This window comes from Styela clava, chromosome 5 (assembly GCF_964204865.1).
Source record: "Styela clava chromosome 5, kaStyClav1.hap1.2, whole genome shotgun sequence".
In the NCBI taxonomy this organism is placed as follows: domain Eukaryota; kingdom Metazoa; phylum Chordata; class Ascidiacea; order Stolidobranchia; family Styelidae; genus Styela; species Styela clava.
The window spans coordinates 13,094,017-13,114,870 of NC_135254.1; the positions used below are offsets into that span (position 1 = coordinate 13,094,017).

Genomic DNA, 20,854 nt, shown 5'->3' on the forward strand with positions numbered 1-20,854 from the left:
TGTAAAAACCGAAATCTTTCAGGTTTAGAATTTGCGACCATATTTATTACACACTGAGTGAGGTGGGGAGACATGGACTTTTAACCATAGATGTCTGCGATGCCACAAGTCACATTAACTTTTGTACTGCTTACATGCGGTTATTCATGACAACAATTGTTTCGCTAACCTCTAACCTCAGGATAGTTGTCTAGAAATCTTGAATATTTGTTTTGCTATGGTGTTCCTAATCTATATTCTGCGACAAAAAAATTTAATATTCAAGACTTCAGAAGTGTAGAATTTATATTGTTGAATAAATTTCCCAACTTTTGGGAATTTATTGTATCGCATAGGCAAAAATATTTGTCTGGTCAGTTTTACCACAGCTTGAGTCATATTCCGTGGTCAAAAAAGTTTGGTGACTCCTGTCATAAATGATAGAACTACCCAAAGCAACCACATTGCCCTGTGTATAATGAATCGAGTGGGTCTAGAAATTAACTCCGGAAACGAAAATCCGTCATCAGTCGTCGTTCTAGTGAGGCTTTCCATTCGCATACTATCATCGTGAGAATTTTCATTTGAAAATCACCAATGGACGGCGCAATGGCCTAGCCCTAGAGGTCGAGGCGGTAGACCTTACATTGTGGCATCACAGACATCTCAGGTTAAAAGTCCATGTCTCCCCACCTCACTCAGTGTGTAATAAATATGGTCGCAAATTCTAAACCTGAAAGATTTCGGTTTTTACACCAAATTGTATCTCGTTACTTATCGCTAGGCATCAATGGCTGCTTGTACAGGACCTTGTTCTGAGCAGAAGGCATGGATAGACGTCGTTTAAAAAATTAAATAGTTTGCTACTGCGATTCTGAACTTGCGTAACTTCGTGGCTTTACTCAAAATATGTCCATGTTGGAGACCGTCTGATCCAAATGGGCCATTTGTTACGCGATTCTAACTCTATTTTTTACTGAAGGCACGAATATTTAAAAATTTCTGCTGTTTGTGAAATCCAAACTCAATTTTGTATTCACTGTCAGGACTTAGGCCACCGCAACCTATGTGGGCCTCGCAATATAAATTATAACTTGGTATAATTTTAATTATATCGGAATAATAATTATACGGAATGACTTTGCCATAAGCTCTAAGTTATCTTAATCATAGTTTTGTCTTTGGATAAAATGTAAAGACGAATTAATTTACTTTATCAAATCTTAATGTTCAGTCATTATTTTCATCCTTAATCATATTAGGGATCTCGCAACTCTATTTGCATAGGACGTCACAATAACTAAGGCCACCTACGTATAATGAGTAATGATATTTCCATTTTTGTAGATGTAGTCACTAAGATTTCGAACGTCTGAAAATATTGACATCGTGGCAACTACTATTAAACGTATTGTTTCTTTTATTTGCATCACTTCGATATTGGTTGTTTTGATGGTCTACATAACTATTCACCAAATTTTCATATTCATAAGGAAAGGCTTATACAAAAGAAAGTTTCGAAGCTAGAGAGACATTTCGAAGTCGTCGAATCTAAGTGTCATTATGAATGTCACTATCATTCTTGCAGGATTATTTGGTATAGCAGCGAGCATTTGTGGTATCGCACGATATTCCTGTGTTAGAACGGATGCACTGTAACGATGTATATTTGACGACACGGAAATAATGTCTAAAGATGATATATCTGAGAAATGTTATCATATAATCGTTCGAATCTCTTCAAACCTATATGTTAGCATATTGGCTTTATACATTTGCTTTACAACGTCTATCTACATGGTATTGTGGTTTCGTCAAACGATGTTCAGTACGGAGAAAACTTTTAAGAAACTGCCGTCCGATTGTTTGAAAAAATTTGGTTATTTTCAGAGATTATTTATAATAATATCTGCTATTGTCGTCGGAATACCTTGGATATTATACTTACTATATATATTTAGACTACATTATTATAATGTTATTGGGGATCCAACTTGAAATACACATTGGATTGCTGACTCTTCTCCTGACTCCTTTAATCAAGCACCAACGTAGCTCCAAGTATTTGCATCAAAATCAAAGACCCCCGGATCATGTTGTAAGAATAATGAAGCGATCTATCGCGGCAGCCATTGTTGCGAATATAACAGACATAGTAACACTCGGGATTTCACTCGGTTTTCAATTTCATTTTTTGTCTGTAAATACTTTCATCAATATGTGTTGTGTTTTATTCTGTTTTGCAGATTGGAGAACAAAATTTCCTCTGTGTATTGTGCTATGTAAAAGGGATAGCGAGGCAGCTGAACAAGTTTCTCCAAATTGTAACATACGTGAAGAAACAGTATAAAACATAATATCATCCCTGTTTTTGTTTTGTGTTTATTGGTGGACATTAATGGGGAACATTTTTTGTTAATACTACTTGAAGTTACTTTTTTTTAAGTTCTACTTGCTGTAATTATTGAGATATTTTGAAAGCAAATAAACAGTTTGCAAATAAAGTTGTGAGTAGGATCGGGGTTTACGGGTTGACTTCTTCCAGTGTTCAGTTTGAAATCGACGAGCCAAAACTCGGTTATTTATAACACCATAATAAGCTATCATATTGTAAAACAGATACTTCTACGATGTCTGAGATGTAATAGTCAGAGTAAATTTATTTTCCCAACTGTTTTGCAAATCGCATTCAAAATGACGAGAAACATAAAGGTATACACGCGGTTATAATAGGGATGAAAGCTCTACAAACAAGTTGATTATCGAGCTAATCAGATAACGATGTTAAACTTAGCATTATATTTCAATCGGAGGGTGTCTCAGAAATGTTGCATTCCCCCAAGCCATGGCCGGAGTTAGACGACGATATTTCCTAGACCAGGGATACTCAACTATTTTTACCAAAGATCCGTGTACAAAACTTCTAAGTATCTGGGGGTCCGGTATTTCCAGAAATTATATTTCGACCTCCTTAAACGTGCTATTCCTCGACCGCGGTCCGCCAGTTAGGAGCCCTGCACTGGACTACGCTATTTGCTAGGCCTTTTTTTAGGAATGAAGATTACCTGTTTATATTATGAGGTCATAATACGTCCGTAATAATCTAAAAAGTTTATGACGTCATTTTTTTCATAGAATTTTGTGAAGTGCGTAATTTAGTTGCATGCAGATACATACGCTAATCACCATAGTAGATTGGATTTTAAGTTGAATTCAAAAACATTATAAGATCTCAAGGCTGTAATGTAACATAATGGCGAACTTTTTCAGTCCCATTATTTGAAAATCATGATATTGATTTGATTAAGTTTTATTGAATATACACTATTTGTCATATTTTACGATATTTGCAGGTATGTGGAACTCCGCCTTCAAAACAAACTATTTAAAGATCCTTCTCTCCGTCTCATCAAACTATTTGGTCGTAAAAACGCGTTTGAAAGATAAAATCGGACCTTGGGATATTTTGTTAGTGTCCACACATAAAATTCAGTGGCGATTTCAAATACGAAACGCTTCTAAATGGAATCCACGTACGGAAGCATGTTAAACAATTTAGTAATTGCGTGTATTTATATAACGTATATATTGGCGGTCTCTGATAGAATAGGATTTCTATAATTATCCAGAGAGATAAGAAAGTCGATAGGACGATTTATTCAAGTGGCTAGTCACTAGTGTGTTGGGCTAAGTTTTAACTTGTATATTTTCGTTTATTTCTATCGCGCATTAGTAAAACGCGGCGTCACTAAGCTGTTGATATAATGGAAAGATGTATTGTACATGTCTTCGGCGAACAAAGTCTTCTATATGTAACCAGTGTCTGTTATAATGTTCATTTATTATGCAGCTGTTGTTACATATTCATCACTTCTGAATGATCACTTGTCAGCTTTTGTAATTTTTGTTAATTGTATCGGATTTCTATTTCTCCATTCTCAATAGATAAAAGTGAAAACACGCGAATTTCACATATTTTAAACTTGAGCTAGGCCTTCAGGACGTTCAGGTACCATTTTAAAGCAATTATTTTTGATTTTCTCAACTGACATGACAAAAGTCCTGAAAAAAAGTGAAAAATGTGATTATGAAATTACAATTGGAAAGAGAACATTTCTAGTTCATCGCTCGGTTTTACGAACTCATTCCAGATATTTCAGAAATAAATTTGAATCGGAGATGTCGGAGTCTAAGGAAGGGTTTTGTGAAATGACCGATGTATCAGAGGACAGTGTAAAGCAGTGCATTGATTTCATGTATTGTGCTGAACTAAAACTTGATATGGATAATGTATTGGAAGTGTTGGAAATATCTCACATTTGGCAGCTTCAAAATGCAACTGAAATATGTGCTGACTTTATTACAAAAAATTTGGAAGTTTCTTCTGATATTCTTATAAAAAAAAACGAAAAAGTCTTCACTAGACGAGAAAAAAAGAATAACCATGCTCTTTTGCAGAAATTATTAAAAATTGCAAAAGGTTGTGACGTAGATAAAAATGACGTCATCGGAATTCTTAGTCTTGCTAACGTAGTAGATGCAAAATATTTATGGATATTTTGTTCCATATGGGCGAGTAAGCAGAAAGTTAAAAAAATATTTTACGTTTGCCATGTATTTAAAAGATTCCCCGTCTCCAACTTGACAACTCAGCAACTCAAAAATTTCGTTTGGAACAACGAGCATATTGCATCATGCTTGAATTGTAAAATGACGCTGCTTCAAAATTGTTAGACGAACTTCAAAATAGGCGTTGTGTATCTTTCAAATATAGAGTGTTGCTTTACTTCTCGTTGATACTATTCATTGAAAGGGGTCGAGAAAGTGGGGGCGAAGGCCTAGTGCCAGCCCACTCAACTATTTTTTTCAAAAATCAATATATATTTACAAATGCTATCGATTTGTTTCTACAAGACCAACTACTTTTCCGTTTTCTATGCTTTTGCGTCAGTGGATCCGTATGCATATAATGCAAGGATGCTGTAGTCAGAGAGAAGATAATTATCCTGAGTAATTCAATAGTTTTGCTGCACACTTACACATGTGCAGCGAGACTATTGAATTACCCAGTATATTTACGAAACTTCAAATTCACTGAGGTCCGGTCCAGTGATGTGATACAGGCATACAGCCATTCACGTGCATTCGCAACCAATTAATCGTACACACAACCCCACGTATATGAAGCATAAGGGATGGGACGAGCATGGCTGTACAGCATTTATCGCTTCGATGACAAGATTATTTTGGATGATTTGAATCAATGGATTAACGCAGACCAAACTATCCGGCAGAAATTATTTCCAAATCTTTTTAATTGCTTTATTTTATATAATACTGCTCTGACCTGACCTGAATACTGCTAATAGACCTGAGGTAGAAGAAAAACACGAAGAAATAGCACCGGACTATGTTATAATGAAAGTTTTGTGCTGTTTCATATTACTCCATCTATTGATATTTCTCAAAAAAAAAATGATTTGGCGGAAATCACCCCACATTCATAAAACCAAAAAAACGTCATGTTCCGTCAACCTTGTTATATTCATTAAAAATTTGCGGATATTTTATTTTGTGGAGGTTGGCGCGGATTAGGCTATGACGCGAAGATTGTGTAAGGTTTGCCCTAAAACTCAAAAGTACTGTGGAGTAGGCTACTGCGGAAAATTCACAATTCACTCCGAATCGAGGATGACAAATAAATTGACATCTCCTATAGTTAAAAGCATTCGGCTCGGACTCCAGTTCCGAATTCTATCAAATACCAAATGCTCTCGCGTATACGAAAACTTTTAATCGACTGTTAAGAGCGCTTAGTGAGATAACTTAATGCTTCTTAAGCTTCTGTAGAACATTTTGAATTTCATTGTCATTTATCGGCTTTCCTCTTCACGTGGATAACAATATGGAATCCTATCCTATATGACGGGCTATTCAATTTGGCGATTGAACATAATCCAACCTTTATTATCGGAAGACGATAAAGTGGATTAAAAATTTGTTTTTAAAAATATAGCCCAACCAGAGAAAAATAAATTGCAGCTGTTGCAAGTCAACATGTTCTGAATAAGTGCATTGCATTAATTTATGGAACACCGATTTCCAACCGAAAGCAATGTTTGTAGATAACTTTTTTACTAAATTTTTATTCCTGAAGCATTATGAGTGTTGCATGAAGAGAATTTTTTATTATGAACATATTGATTCATTTCACGTTGAAAATATTCATTATCGAACAAGAACACAATGGAGATCGGGTACGTTGCTTGCGCGCTGCCTCAAAGCTACTCGCAGTAATGTTACGTTACATTGGTAGATAAAAGCTACTTCTCTGAAGGCCCGCTTGATCCAATACATACTAAACTATGCGCGACTATGCGTGTGTTTTCCGACAAGCAAGTGCATCAATTTTGTTTGAAAGTACAGTGTTCTAAATTAAATTTTAGACCAGGGGTCGGCAACCTTTTGTCGCTAGCCCACCAAAATCCGGGGTTGCACATCTTTTTCGAAAGTTAAAAACCTAACGAATGGCCGATAAATCACAATTTCTTCACACAGATCAGAAGTTGAAATTTTAAGCAGCGCGAGACAACTCGTGAACTCAACTTGGTCGTCTTACTTGAAGATTTTTTTTACAAATGAAATTTATAGTGACACTTTTTTTTGCATCACGCTTGATACGTTTTCGATATCACTAAATGGGAAACTGGTGAAAGCCAAGATTAAAAAATTTATAAATGAGAATCACTAATCTGAGTTCTCGGCTTTTTTTTTCAAGAAGATACTTTCATAAAGCAGTTATACATCACAGATTTACTAGATTTACACAGATTTACAAAACTTCGATTTGAATATTTTCTTCGCCATTGAACCATTTGCATAGCATCAACTTTTTTTGTGTTTTGTTGCCAATTGTCTACTTATAAATAAATTATAGGCTCATTGACCGAGTAATTGTGAATTATATACTTGTTAGGTTATATTATAATTTAGTCTACACATGTCTCACAATGAATTCTGTTACGTAAAGAATATAATCGTCAAAACAGCCTGTTTGTTACTATAATTCAGTGAAGCGTCGCGGGCCGGATTATTTCACTCCGCGGGCCGGATCTGGGCCGCGGCCATAGTTTGCCAACCCCTGGCTTATCATCTTCAACACATCGTATGCGGCAATTACAGGAACAGTTGACAATTCCAAATCATATGAATGGACAATACATGCATACCTGACACAGGAACAAGAATTTTTTTTTTCAAATAGCCGACTTACTTAATAATTAAAAACTGACATGTTATCTTATTCCATGCAAGTTGAAAACCAAGCTACAATAATAACTTCTGTATCAAAACAATTACCGTATACTAGGCACGCAGTAATCATCTTTTCCCATCTCTGCAATAAATTTTCCTTGGCGCTCATAGAAAGCCCACTTATTTTTGTATAAAAAGTCCAATCAAACTGCAAAAATTTTGGACAAGCAAAAAAAATTGAAAAGCTACATACCTTCCATAAATTGAAACAAGTAAGAAGTTGCACTGACCAAACTCCTGGCAAATCGATATCGAATTCTTCTTGGCAGTGGTTCACGAACAACTGGGAGAGGTCTTGTTTTCTCCTGGTACACAGCTGAAGAGAATTTCTGAACTGAAAATTTTTCTGCATGAAACTGCTCCGAGACTTTTTTCCATGCTGAATCCATTTTCACCAATTGAGGCCCTGAATATGAAAAAGTACAGTATATTGGTAAAACAATATGAAAATGTCAAAAGCTAGCTATGCTCATTTCAATCAAAATTCGAATTAAATGCAAAACAAAATAGTTAGGTTGGTAGGCTTAGCAAATACCAACTAAATGCAATAAGAAAAATTAACACAAATATTCTGGGTTTCTGATAAATGATAATCTGATTATTATTTTGATAATCTACACAGCAGACAATCTGAATGCAATTACTCTTTTGTAGGAAGTAGAAATTGTTCATATGTTTAGTATGTCTAGATAAGTATCTCACGTTTCCTTATGAAGCATAACTTTGATGTTATCTCCTCTGCTACTGTCTCTCATTGCCAAATAAAAACTGGACAACCCTTCCCGATGTTTCCTTTCCTCGCGAGTCTTCGCCAGATCGGGCCGAAGAACAGAAAATAATGTTTTCACAGACTCTCCTGCTTTCTTAGACTTGACATATAAGTAGCTGCATCCCGGCACTGAACAATGCGTTCCAGCTGGAATGATAAAATATTTAAAGCACTCAATCTATATATAATAACAACAAGAGAGCTATGCTCAAATATATGGACTCGTAAGATAATTTGCCATCACTTCACCGAAAACCATACACGAAGCTGAACAGTGAAACATCCACATGGCTATTGTAACGTGACTTATTAGTACCGGTACCCGTACGGCACAGTTTACCTATTTCCAAAAAAGCGCCCATTTAAAAGACATTGATTATAACTGTGACTGCAAGCCCCGCTTTCAAGAGACTGTTTGGGCTTCCATATCGGCAAAGCGGCACTGTTACAGGTACACGGATTTTCTAGGTTCTGTGACGATTTCGTTTCAACGTGAATTAAAATACCAACTGATTCGAGTACTACGTATCATAACAGTAAATACCGCAGTCTACAAATATATGGACAGCAAGCGAAGCAGTAGTTCACAACATTACGCGTACCGGTAAGGCGGTAACCTCAAAAATCTTTCGAGTTTTTTGGCAAGAATTTTGAGAATTGGCCGTCACGCTTGGCGGATTAAAAATCGTGTTCTCATGATTAAAAAGTTATACAGCGAAATTTTTGATGATATATTAAATCTCAAAGAATTTACAGAAAATTTGGAAGAAAATAGAAGTAATAGCCTTCAGGAGAAAAATTCCATCTTTAATTAACCACTGTAAATTTCAATGCAATTGGTCCAGTATTCGAAGAGAAAAGCAATTTTTTAATGATAATGTGACGAATAACAACAGCAACATAATATTGAAACGATCGTTATGTCCACTTACATGTCCAATAATTACCCGTTGATACAACAAAATCTTGGTTTGCTTGTCGAAACTGTCATCCCTTCTTCACAAAAGTTGAATTAACGAATTCCTGTTCAAGTAGGATTAGAAAGAACTATACCGGTAGACAAGTCAGACAGACAGCCAACAGCCAAGTCGCCTGTGGTATGAGCCTGAAAGCAAAATACGCAGATACCAAAAATGAGATAGCAATATTTGAATAATATTATTACTGTCAGTTACTGCACTGTTGTGCCAAGTTAACTGTCTGTGACATAAATATTGCCTCGAAACGAAAGCTAGCGTGATTTTATAGTGTATACAAACGAAGCATTACAAAACAAGAGAGCTGTGCTCAAATATATGGACACGTTAATTAACCAGAGCAAAGCAGTATTTACCTTTGACGCTACCGGTACCCACAAAAAATTCCGAGTTTCGCGTAGAAATAATTTACAGAATCAAACCGGACAGTCAGTGTTCCCATGGATAAAATAATACAGCGAAATTTTAGACGAAATATCAGATTTCATGCGAAATTTAGAAATAAAATGATGGAGACAAATAATACCAATAACAACAAAATTTTGAAACGATCGGTATGCCCACTACGTGTCCAATAACTGAGTAGTGCGCGTAGCTTGGTGCAAGAAACGAACGTCTGGTTAAAATCTTCGGCGGCAGAGGGAAAGCTGAGAATATACGTCTTTACTCATGCGGAATAATGACGCCACAAAAAGATGGCATCTCTATAAATAAGATACTGGCCAATAATATCGTTTTATTGGTACTTCCGAAGTATGTGTACCAGGTTAGTGTTAGGCCACAATTTTCCTTATTTTACTTCTATTACGAGTTTGCGGACTGTCTTTGTTAGTCAAATGAATACCCCCCTACCCATAGGTTTCAATCCCTTTACACAACTTAATGTAAAATAGGCGAACATAATTAGTTACCTTCATATTGGTACACATACTTCTGGAGCGCCGTTTTGTATGGGCCATGTGTATCATATGGGTCACCGATGAATATCTGGCAACTATAATGAAGCCTACAAACTTCGGTTTCTTAGCTACAAAAATGACGTAACAATTAAATATGAAGCATTGTTGCCATGGATACTTGAGTGACTGAAGTTCCGTCAACTTTTATCATAAAGTAATCTCACTTTAACTCGTTCGACTAGGTGATATTGCGACTAGTTGATTGTTTTTGATTTCTCTGTTACTAACCTGCATGTCAGTAGTAATTCTATAGTCGTACGAAGCGTGTCGTGTATCGTATTATGTAGCCTCAGTAATATGTAGCCTCTTACTCGAACTATCAGCTAAATATAACGTTATATATAAACTATATCAGGATTTTTAAACAATCAACCTCCCAAGAAAATACATTGGTAGTTTTATAAATTGATATAGCTGAATTTACTAACAAATATAACATGAGGGATTCACCAGAATTGGGATCGGCGCAATTTATGTACAATCTTAGTCTGAATTATCTATGCTTTTATCACAATCAATCACATTACTTATTTATTTACAGCTAAATACTTGCTAGTATTGATAATAGGCTACTATTCCTAATTATTATCGAAATATGGGGCAGACCCACGCAACACGCTTAGAGGAAGGAAGCAGCGTTGACCCAGTGTCGAACGGTACACCCGTGGACCCAGCGTCGGATGGTACACCCGTGTACCCTGCTTCGGATGGTACACCCGTAGATCCTGGTTTTCCGAATGAAATTAGGCAGTAAGTCTATACATAATACACCTGGGAGTTTTGGTTCATATGAATTTTTGTGTTTGATTTTTGTGAACTCGCAGACAAATAATTTTCATTATTTTTATTTTTATACCTAACACATTCCATTGTTGATATTGAAAGCAATCCATTCACAAACCGCAAACCCTTTCGCATTATTTAAAAAACGTTTTACCGAAAACCAACCAAGATCATGCACAGGATTATGATGTAAAGATTGGTGGAACCTAGTTTAGTGATGATCAATTTAATATACTCTTGCTTACACTGACAATGTCGCGTGAATCTGGTAAGTGTGTGATGTTTTGCAAAGTCATCCTAATTTTTTGCAAATTTTGACTTCAGTAGCAAGATTGAAGTTGTTATGGTATGTTACTCGTATATATTGGTGATAATGTTGGAGAATTGTCAAGTTGTTCAAGTACAGTATTCCAACATGAATGAGCATCATTATGTTGCAATATTTTTGTATCGTAAACTAAACAAAACCAGATTTTTTGCACGATTTTCTTAAATTTACCGAAAAAATAGTTTAAACGAAAAATATAGTTCTAGTCGCATTTTCAGAGGCATTTATAATACATCTAATAATACATTTATCTTCTCAATTTAGCGCCTGGACTTCACTCCCCATATGTTCGATAAAACACCATTGGTTTCATTGTCTTGAATTATGGGTGATTTTTTTAAATCACTGATATATATTCTAATAACTAATGCATATTTTTACTGTTTAAAAAATAATGTAATAAGATCTATTTAATGTTTTTCAGTGATTCATTTCAGGAGGAAGCTAAGGGACAAAAACGCAATGTCCGGACAGGGAAAACGGTAAGAGTAGGTCACATCAACTGGATTATGATACTGTATAAGTATTTTCATATATCTGAATATCATAGAAATTAGCATATCGCCGGATGAGAACAGAACAGGCCTAAGTCACAATTTTGAGTTTTGAGAAAAACGCAAAAAACAATTTGGAATTTTTTTTTATTTTTGAATTTCTAGATATTCACACATAGTAAAGACCTGAGCTCTGGTTATTTTGATGTGAATTAGGCCATGGGCCGAAAGCCGTACGGTGTCGGTTGGTGGTGACTGTTTGGGGGGAATGTCAACTTTGTATCATTCGATTCAGAAATGATTCCTGATTACGGTAAACTAAAGTTGACATCCTCAAAGTGGAGCAATTACGCGCAAGAGGCGCCGAAACTTGCCTTGTCGCGCCACCTTAATCGGATTAATGACGTAAAAAATCTTTCGTCACGCTTGGTTGGTTTGCGAATAAAAACGTAAAATAGACGTATTTTGTAATTCAGTAGTTCGACTGCTATTATTTTTACGTTCCGTTTCAGGTTCAGTGTTCGGTGATTTCAATGAGATTCCGATAGATATTAAACTATGTCAGAAACCACATGCTGTATACACTACCACGACTGCGACGATGGCCTTTTGACTGAGATATCGATCAAAAGTTGTAAAAGGATATGGTATAGTTCATTAGCCTGGAAAGATTTGGAATTTGAGGTAGATAAAGAAATAGAAATAAATATTTTGAAGTTGGATGAAGATATTCTTAAAACTAAGCAATGCCACAAAAAATGTTATTCAAAGTTCACGAACATAACAAGAATTAACAGAGCTCGTTCTAAAAAGAAGCCCATAGACACCGAAAATAGATCTGAATTAGGAATCAAGCCAAAAAGAACTTCAAGCGAAATTTTTGCAGATATTGGTAACAAATTTGCAAGACGGAATAAGAATGTTCTTCCCGAAAAATGCATTATATGCAGAAAAGAAAAATTTATTAAAAGACATAAAGCACATTCAAGAGAAAAACTGTCATGTTGCGAATATTCGTCTGGTAAGATTTTTTCAGATAATTCAGTATAGACGAGGGGGTCTGGCATGGATATATCATTTATTTTAACCAGGCCTTGGGTTGAACACCAATTCAATATTCTTGTTGAAAATTCATAAATAACGCTATAAGGTAATTTATATAATCCAGGCAGTTTATAATTGAGTGTCAGGATGAGTAACATGTATGAGTTTGTTGTATAGCTGATTTTTAGGCACACATAATAGAATTCGAATAACATATCAGTTTAGTTATTGATGTTAAAGCATTTGTTTAGTATAGCAACGCACATGTATTACATGATTTTAATTTAAAGGTTCGAGAGAGATTTCTCATTTTAGTTCCATACTGATGTAGGCAATATTTTATTTCAGGTGGCCTTTTCTACGAAGCTGCCCTGGCAAGAAACGACGAGTCTGTATTGGTGCAAATCAGAAATAGAGACTTGGTAGCGATCGAAGTGCGATATCATCCGTCGTGCTATAAAGAATACATAAAAATACTAACAATCAAACCAATATCTTCGTCAAATATCAACAACGAAAATGTATACACCAAACATTTTGAAAATTTTTGCACATCTGTTGTTAATTCTATAATAATAGAAAATGGAAATCCAATTACACTCATTAAATTGAAGCAGTTGTTCGTAGAATTTGTCGCCAAGGATGGCCTGTACATAGATAGTGACCTACAAACGTCATATTTTAAACAAAAGCTGAAAACATGTTTACCAGCATTACTTTTTTTACGACCATCAATGCGCAGAAAAAGCGAAATTGTGTATTCACCGGGAAGCAAAAAACACATCGCAGAATATTTGGAAAGTTTGGAAATAAATGGAAATGACTATCATTACGATGAAACATCTCAAGTAGATTTTATATCCGAAGTCAAACGAGACATGTATAGATCTGCCGTTTTCCTGAAGAATGTAATCAAAAATTACGAAGGATGTGAAAAGACCTGGCCACCAACATCATCGGATTTCGAACTTCGTAATTTACAGAAAAGCATCCCAGTAGAACTTTATAATTTTTTAGCATGGATAGTAGGAGCAAGTGAAGATATTAGCAACGAAGGATTCCTAAATGTCTCGGAATTCTACAACATAAGGTTAGTTTCGCTTGCCCAAGATGTCATCTATCTGGCTTCAAGGGGTAGAAAACAAACACCGAAACACTTAGCGTTAGGAATGACAGTTAGGCATTGGACCGGTTCTTCTCGACTTATAGAATTGCTCCACGGCCTTGGCCACTCGGCATCCCATTCTGTTGTGCTGGAGCATGATACTGCATTGACCGAATTGCAACTGCAAAAACACACGATTGTTCCCGATGGGTTTCTACCGCGCATTCCGTCAACAATTGTTTGGGATAATAATGATTTCAATGAAGAGACAAAATCTGGAGAAGGAACGACACATAATACAAATGGAATTTTAATACAGGTCAGAGAAACTGTTGTTGCCTCTCAATCACGAGAAAAACTTGCAAAATCTAAGCGACGTTCTGTTCCAACTCGATCGGAATTCATAACTCCGTACCGGGATTCAAAGACTTCCGAACCTGCTAAGATTTCAAAAGAAATTATGTATTCCACTGCCTGTTCTTCGATAACTTCCAAATATTTGAACATAGATCTTGCATACGTACTTCTTAAACTCCCAGAAGTTTCAAAAACAGTTGTTCCGGGCTGGACTGCTTTTAATACCATTCTTAACCGCTTGAACCCGGCAAGCCGGTTTACCGGCTTGTTTGAGTACGCTCTGTGCCCCGGCAAGCCGGTTTACCGGCTTGTTTTTCGTGTCGGCGGGAATCAACTTTATGATCTCGTATCTCAAGAACCACAATGAGTATTTAAATAAATTTTATATTGCATGAAAGCTTGTTATTGGGACTAATTATATTGTGATGATCGGTGCTCTAATATACGATGTTTCAGTAAAATTGGCAATTTGAAAGTGCGTATGAAATTATTGTATGATAACAAATATTTAATATAAAGAATTTCGACTTCTTGCCTAAATAGCCACATATTCAATCGGCAATATATGTGGAGAATTTGAATAGCTTTTTATATACGTATTCAAAACGATTTTACGATGAGCCATTCAAATTTTATGACCAAATATATTAGATTATCTGTAGATTTAACAGCGACGCTGCGTCAAATTGATGTTCTCATTGAAGAGAGGCAACGTCTCGTCACGCACAACTTTACGCATATTACGCAAATGCAACTAAACGTGACGATATCCGCAATAACGTTACGTCGAGATGTTATCATTTAAATGTCCGCAGGAAGTAATTAACTAACCCGATGCTACGCATTCAAAATTCGCACTACGATTTGACTTTGACTGCCCGCTCAAGCCCCATTAAGTTGTGGTTACGTATACGCAATATGAACAAGATTGTGATTTTATTAGCGGATAACGGAACAATAAAGACCATGAAAAATGTATGTGCATAAAAGACTGCTTGCTAAAAATTTTAAATTGAATATTGCACTTCGTTGTGCCCGGAACAATGAAGAACATGAAAATATTAGGCAGACTAAATCCAATATTGCACTTTGTTGTGCCAGTTATACCAATGGTTGTTGGTTTCGTTACCTATACATAGGTACTCATTACAGTATTTGTACTTATATACTGCCTCGCATCGTTTCAGCAACGCTTTGTCTTTAGCAGCTGGATTGGTTTTTTGGCAATAATGTAAATTTTGCTGCATACGACGCACCTATTATTAGAACTGGCGTTTTGCGGTGAGGTATCTAGTTCTGGCGACGCATATGATCTTGTTGGAATGAGAGTTGCTCTTTCTGCATTATTAGTGCTCTCAGATATTATTCCATCCACTTGCTTCGCCTAACATTCGTAAAATCAGATATTTTGATCTGCAGAGCAGGCAAGTACCTATTTTGGTTGATATTTGAATAAATACTCATGGGCGAATAAAACATTTTCCACGTGAAATTTTATATGACGATATTAACTTCACTTCGCTATTACTGCACGCATTACTCGACGTCGGTACTTCAATCCATACAGGGTTAATATCATATCGAAACTCGGCGACCGATGTTCCGCTGAGAACGTCGTCGTGAAAGTTATCTTGCGCATTTTGCCACGCAATACGTTTCGAACGAACTTATCAACATCTTCATGACGGTAGTCACGTGATCGGCTTTTGCGTAGCTTCGTAATCAGTGCGTCATGGCCGCTTATCGATGTTGTTCATCCGACACAATGATACACAATTAAATATTTAAATATAAAATTGGTTATATGGCAGCCACAATAGTAATTCGAATATCAACAAAAAGCTTATAAAAAACTCTTTATGAACATCAAATATTGACAGTATATTTTGTACCAAACTAACAAAATTTCAAGCCAAAACTCACATACATGCAGAAAAATGACTGTTAGATTAGGGTCAATTTTATTAATTTTGACAAAATGTATTTCAAAATGGAAAATACATTCTGAATGCACGATAAAATTTCCTTTCGATTGAAATGTCTCACAACGTGCTACCTATAATTGGTAAAAAGTTACAAGCGTGCCAAATAGCCAGCGTCATGCTCAATATGGTTTCAGCCAAATTGCCTGCGATCAATTAATTGAGCAAACTTTGAACAGAGATTCTAAAACCCGAGGCGGAATTCGTGGGCTATCTTTAAACAAAAATGCTGTAAATAGATGGCTTCTATCACACCATCAACGCGCTCTTATTTCTATGGCATGCAGGGAAATGGCTGGAAAAGATGCTACTAGACGACAACGCAAAGACCTTGATTCTGCTAACTCAATCAGAGATGAACAAAACGTGCAATCAATAGTCGATACGGTGACCTTCATGACCGACCCGTTTGATTTAGAATGCGACTCTCTGATGAACCTTTCTTCGGGGTCCGTTGCATCAGATGCTATTAAAATGGATATGGAAGACGCATTTAGACTGGGAAAAAACAACGCAGATTTATTTTGCCAAAACCGAATTCTTGCTAATTCAACTGTAAGTATATTTACTCCTATAAAACAGCTAAAATTAAAAACATTTGCTTCGGGTAGCGCCAAAATTAACGAAAAAGTACCACACTTCTCTAAAAAATCAGAAGATAATTTCTATAGGCTTCTACTTATTGGAAAAACGAAAAATATAGAACTGCAAGGAATGCTAGAATATCCATTAACTGCTATCCCCGCATCTATTGGATCACCAAACGGAACGCCGGTGAGAACTAATAAAGCCAGGCTCTTGCACGAATTGGAAAATAGTGTGCCAGAAGTATTAGTCAAATCATATCCATTGAATGCAGCTCTTGTAATAGGTGGTATGGCTTTATTGCAATCTTTGAATAATATTCCGAAAACTTTTGGAAGACTCTTAAATATGATTTTCGACAGAATAATTAATATGGCAAAGTCTTACAATTGCAACAGGGTTGACTTTGTGTGTGACACTTATCCAGATATTAGCATAAAAAATTTTGAAAGGTGTCGAAGATCATCGAATGAAAGCGAAATCATCAAAATAGTAGGATTGGAACAAAAAACGCCTAAACAGTTTAAAAAGTTTTTGTTTTCCGGCAAGAATAAGGAGGCTCTTGTAGAATTTTTAATTTCGTTTGCTCCGAATTATCAACCTTCATGTTCTGTAGGGAATATGAAAATTTTTATCGGCCACGGTGCTGAGTGTCACTGCATCAATTTCAAGCAATTCCAGCTTTGCGTATCGGGCGAGCCTTCTTTGGTCAACGATCACGAAGAAGCAGATACCAAGCTTTTATTACACGCAAAGAATTGTTCATCGGAATTTAACGACGTAATTATTAACAGTCCTGATACCGATGTATTGATATTGTCATTGGCACATTCTTCCGATATTGGATGTAATTTGTATTTTTTAACGGGAAGTGGTTCGCAGTCCAGGATGTTATCAATCAGAAAAATGGTTAACTACTTCGGAAATGTCTTTTGCAAAGCTATTCTGGGTCTACATGTATTTAGCGGATGTGACACCATTAGCGCTTTCCGTGGAAAGGGAAAAGTGAAGGGTATGCGACATTTATTGAAATCAAAAGAATTCATACAAGCCTTTTCAAAGTTAGGAGATCAGTGGTACATTCCAGAAAATATTTATATTCAACTTTCAAAGTTTGTTTGCACTCTTTATGGTTACTCTGATGAGATGTCTGTTAACAAAGTACGTTTTGAAATATTTCAAAATAAATCGTTAGACGAACCCTGTATGCCCCCATCTGATGATGCTATCGTACTCCATTCAGCACGTGCAAACTACCAATGTGCCATACACAGAAGAGCACTGCAAAATTTTATATCTGCTCCAAATCCTGATGACCACGGATGGATAGTAAATGATAGCAATATAAATATTAAATGGATTTCAAAACAAATTGCCCCAAACTCAGTGCTAAACCATTCTAAATGCAGATGCGCCAAATTAAATTGCAAGAGCAGCAAATGCCCTTGTGTGAAGTCAGGGTTTTCATGCTCCAGTTTGTGCAGCTGCAACGATTGTAGCAACGCGGATGTCATACGTGAGGAAGACGATGATATTAATATCGAAATATGGTTTTAACTTTCATGAAGTCCATCCCAAACAACTAAAATAGTGACATACATTCATTATACGAGATGACGAGCACGAATTATTTCAATTTAAACATATTCAATAGTGATTATGCACCATATTAGCCGCTTGCTTGTTCATTTTTTATATTTTAATTGCTTTTTTTTTGCAATTCTTACAATTGTCATAGTAAATTTTATAGCAGGTGGGACATGAGAAATATTTTGCCTTTTGTTTTTTTATTATTTCTGGCCAAACGCGCTCTTGCTCTCTCTGTACTCGTTTTCTGTTCTTTCCATAGCATAGTGTTATTTAATGTTTAGTTTTGCCATAATTAGTTTTGTTACTTTTACGGAAGAATATGCCATAAAAAACTAGTTTTGAAATATCCGTTTCTGTGTGTATCGATAGGAAACAGCAGGGATGGTCATTGCAGATTACTTAGTCTCCGCACAATAACAGAAAAAAAAATGTTGAAAAGCAGTTATGACGTCACATTTGACCAAAGAGCAAATTGTGACGTCACCTGTACCAAAACTCACCCCTCAAAAATTTTATTTTACGAATCCGTCAAAGGTTTCGGTATTGGACGTACAAATTTCAGGTTTAAGTAGAATATTATATGGTATATATGGGTTGAGAGGGCATGTGACGTCATCGTTAATTGTGACGTAATGCTCCACTTTGGAGATGTCAACTTTTTATATTTAGTAAATTAGGCTTTTAGCTTTTTGACCCACCAAAATTTAGGTTCCCCCTCGAGGGTCACCACGAACTCGATTTTTAAGCGCTTTACAGATTTCGGCCCATGGCCTAAATGTGAATATCTTTGTAATCAATATTTTTTGGCACTTCAGCTTCAATTCCTTCCTGCTTTTTTAACCCCATAATGGACTTTGGCCCATTCTGTTCTCAACAACTTCTGAAATTTTTTGTATGGGATGCAAGGTAAAACAAGGTAACTTAGGCCTAAGTTGCACTAAAGAAATTTTTGGGGATGTAAGTTTCGGACATTTCATTTCTGATGTTCATGCCCATCATATTGGAACTTGGGACTATCTTTTTTTAGTATTTTGGGGTTTTGAGCCATGCTCTACAAGGTGGTTTTCTTGAAATTCTGAATTTCATAATATCAAAAATTTTAGCTGGACTTAGGCCCATTCTGTTATTAACTTCTACAGTCCTAAGTCCAGCTAAAATTTTTATTATTGAGAAATTCAGGATTTCAAGACCACCACCTTGTAGAGCATGGCTCAAAACCCCAAAATATTGAAAAAAGTAAATTTTGCAAAAATGTGACTTAGGCCCCTTCTGTTCTCATCCGGCGATATGGTTCTCATCCCAAATTATTTTGAATCCTAGGTACGAAACAGACTGGTGCTATTCGGCCGATTCGGCACTGATGTCCAGGCAATTAAAGGCGCTCGATTTACGAAGGTAAGTAAGTAGGCTATACCCTCATTGTATGGTAAAATGAGTCCCTACTTTCGGGGCCTTATATTAGTGCTACTTTAGCGGAATAAACGCCTGCCTAAACACTTTCAGAGGTCATTACGTTTTCCCTATGAAGCTTTGTATAAAATATCATATAGGACCATAGGTAATGTAATTGGATAACGACCTGGTTCTTGGAAAATAACATGTCCTATCAATGAGTGAATAAAATTATTGACATTCTTATGTACTTTCTATAACTGAACCTTGGAAATCGTATTGTATATATATTGCTTCCGCCTACTCTAAAATAGTAAGACGTACAATCTAATAAGCCATTTCAAGAAATATTTTCGTTTTGAATCTCAGATTCAAACCGGGAAATCAAATAACTTGAAAGTATTTGGGAGATTTGGTATCGACGTGAATCTATTCAAAAATGATGCGTTTGTCAAGGTGAGAAGAATATTATTATTTTGCAAGTATCGCTTCATTTAGATTCTAAATAAATAAATTGAAAAAATATTAATCTCTCAATGGAACATTATTGTTTCTTTTAAAAGTGACATGCGTATTGATGATGACCAGTATGTAGTTATACTGAAAGCCATCTCAGGTGAATTTATTTGCCAGTTTTATTTCACCATTTTATGCATTGGCAGATTGGAACGAATGCTGTTCAGAGAAATATGATGGCATCATCAACACGAGGGGACGATTTAGGTTTGTTTATTTTCTGCCTAATCTGTTTAATAGCTGTACTATAATAATGTTTTGATTAAAATTGAAGTTATAAATATATGTATATATAGTGTTTTTAATCATTTTAGTCTTTCATTTCTATCAGTTATCATATCTTTTACTAAAGTGCTCGTGGACTTATCTTCTTCTTGAAAAATCCCTAAACAAAAATACCACAAATATGTTATTTGCAATTAATCCGAATCTGTGTGACTAATTTTCTTCATTATTTGGAATTGTTTTTTCGATATTTGTATGAGATTAATTTTTTTATCTTAATATCTCATTTCCAAGTATTATGAGAAAATGACTGAGAATAAATTTACGAATTTTTGTATTTTGTTTTAGGAGCTTTGATACGAAGGCGCCTCAAATGGACTTGATTTTTTAATTTATGAATTTGTATTTACTTATATATATATATAAAATGTAATAAAAAATTTATTCTCAACAAG

The 20,854-nt window shown here is 35.7% G+C and overlaps 1 protein-coding gene across 1 annotated transcript; it reads left to right on the forward strand.

Annotated features, from left to right (window-relative positions):
• Nucleotides 1–10,543: 10,543 nt before the first annotated feature.
• LOC120344861 (uncharacterized) lies at nt 10,544–20,854 on the forward strand. Its single transcript, XM_039414182.2, has 6 exons — nt 10,544–10,748; nt 11,534–11,591; nt 19,587–19,661; nt 20,028–20,114; nt 20,321–20,381; nt 20,748–20,854. The coding sequence occupies exons 1-6, from the start codon at nt 10,594–10,596 to the stop codon at nt 20,780–20,782; spliced, it is 471 nt and encodes a 156-aa protein (XP_039270116.2). The 5' UTR covers nt 10,544–10,593; the 3' UTR covers nt 20,783–20,854.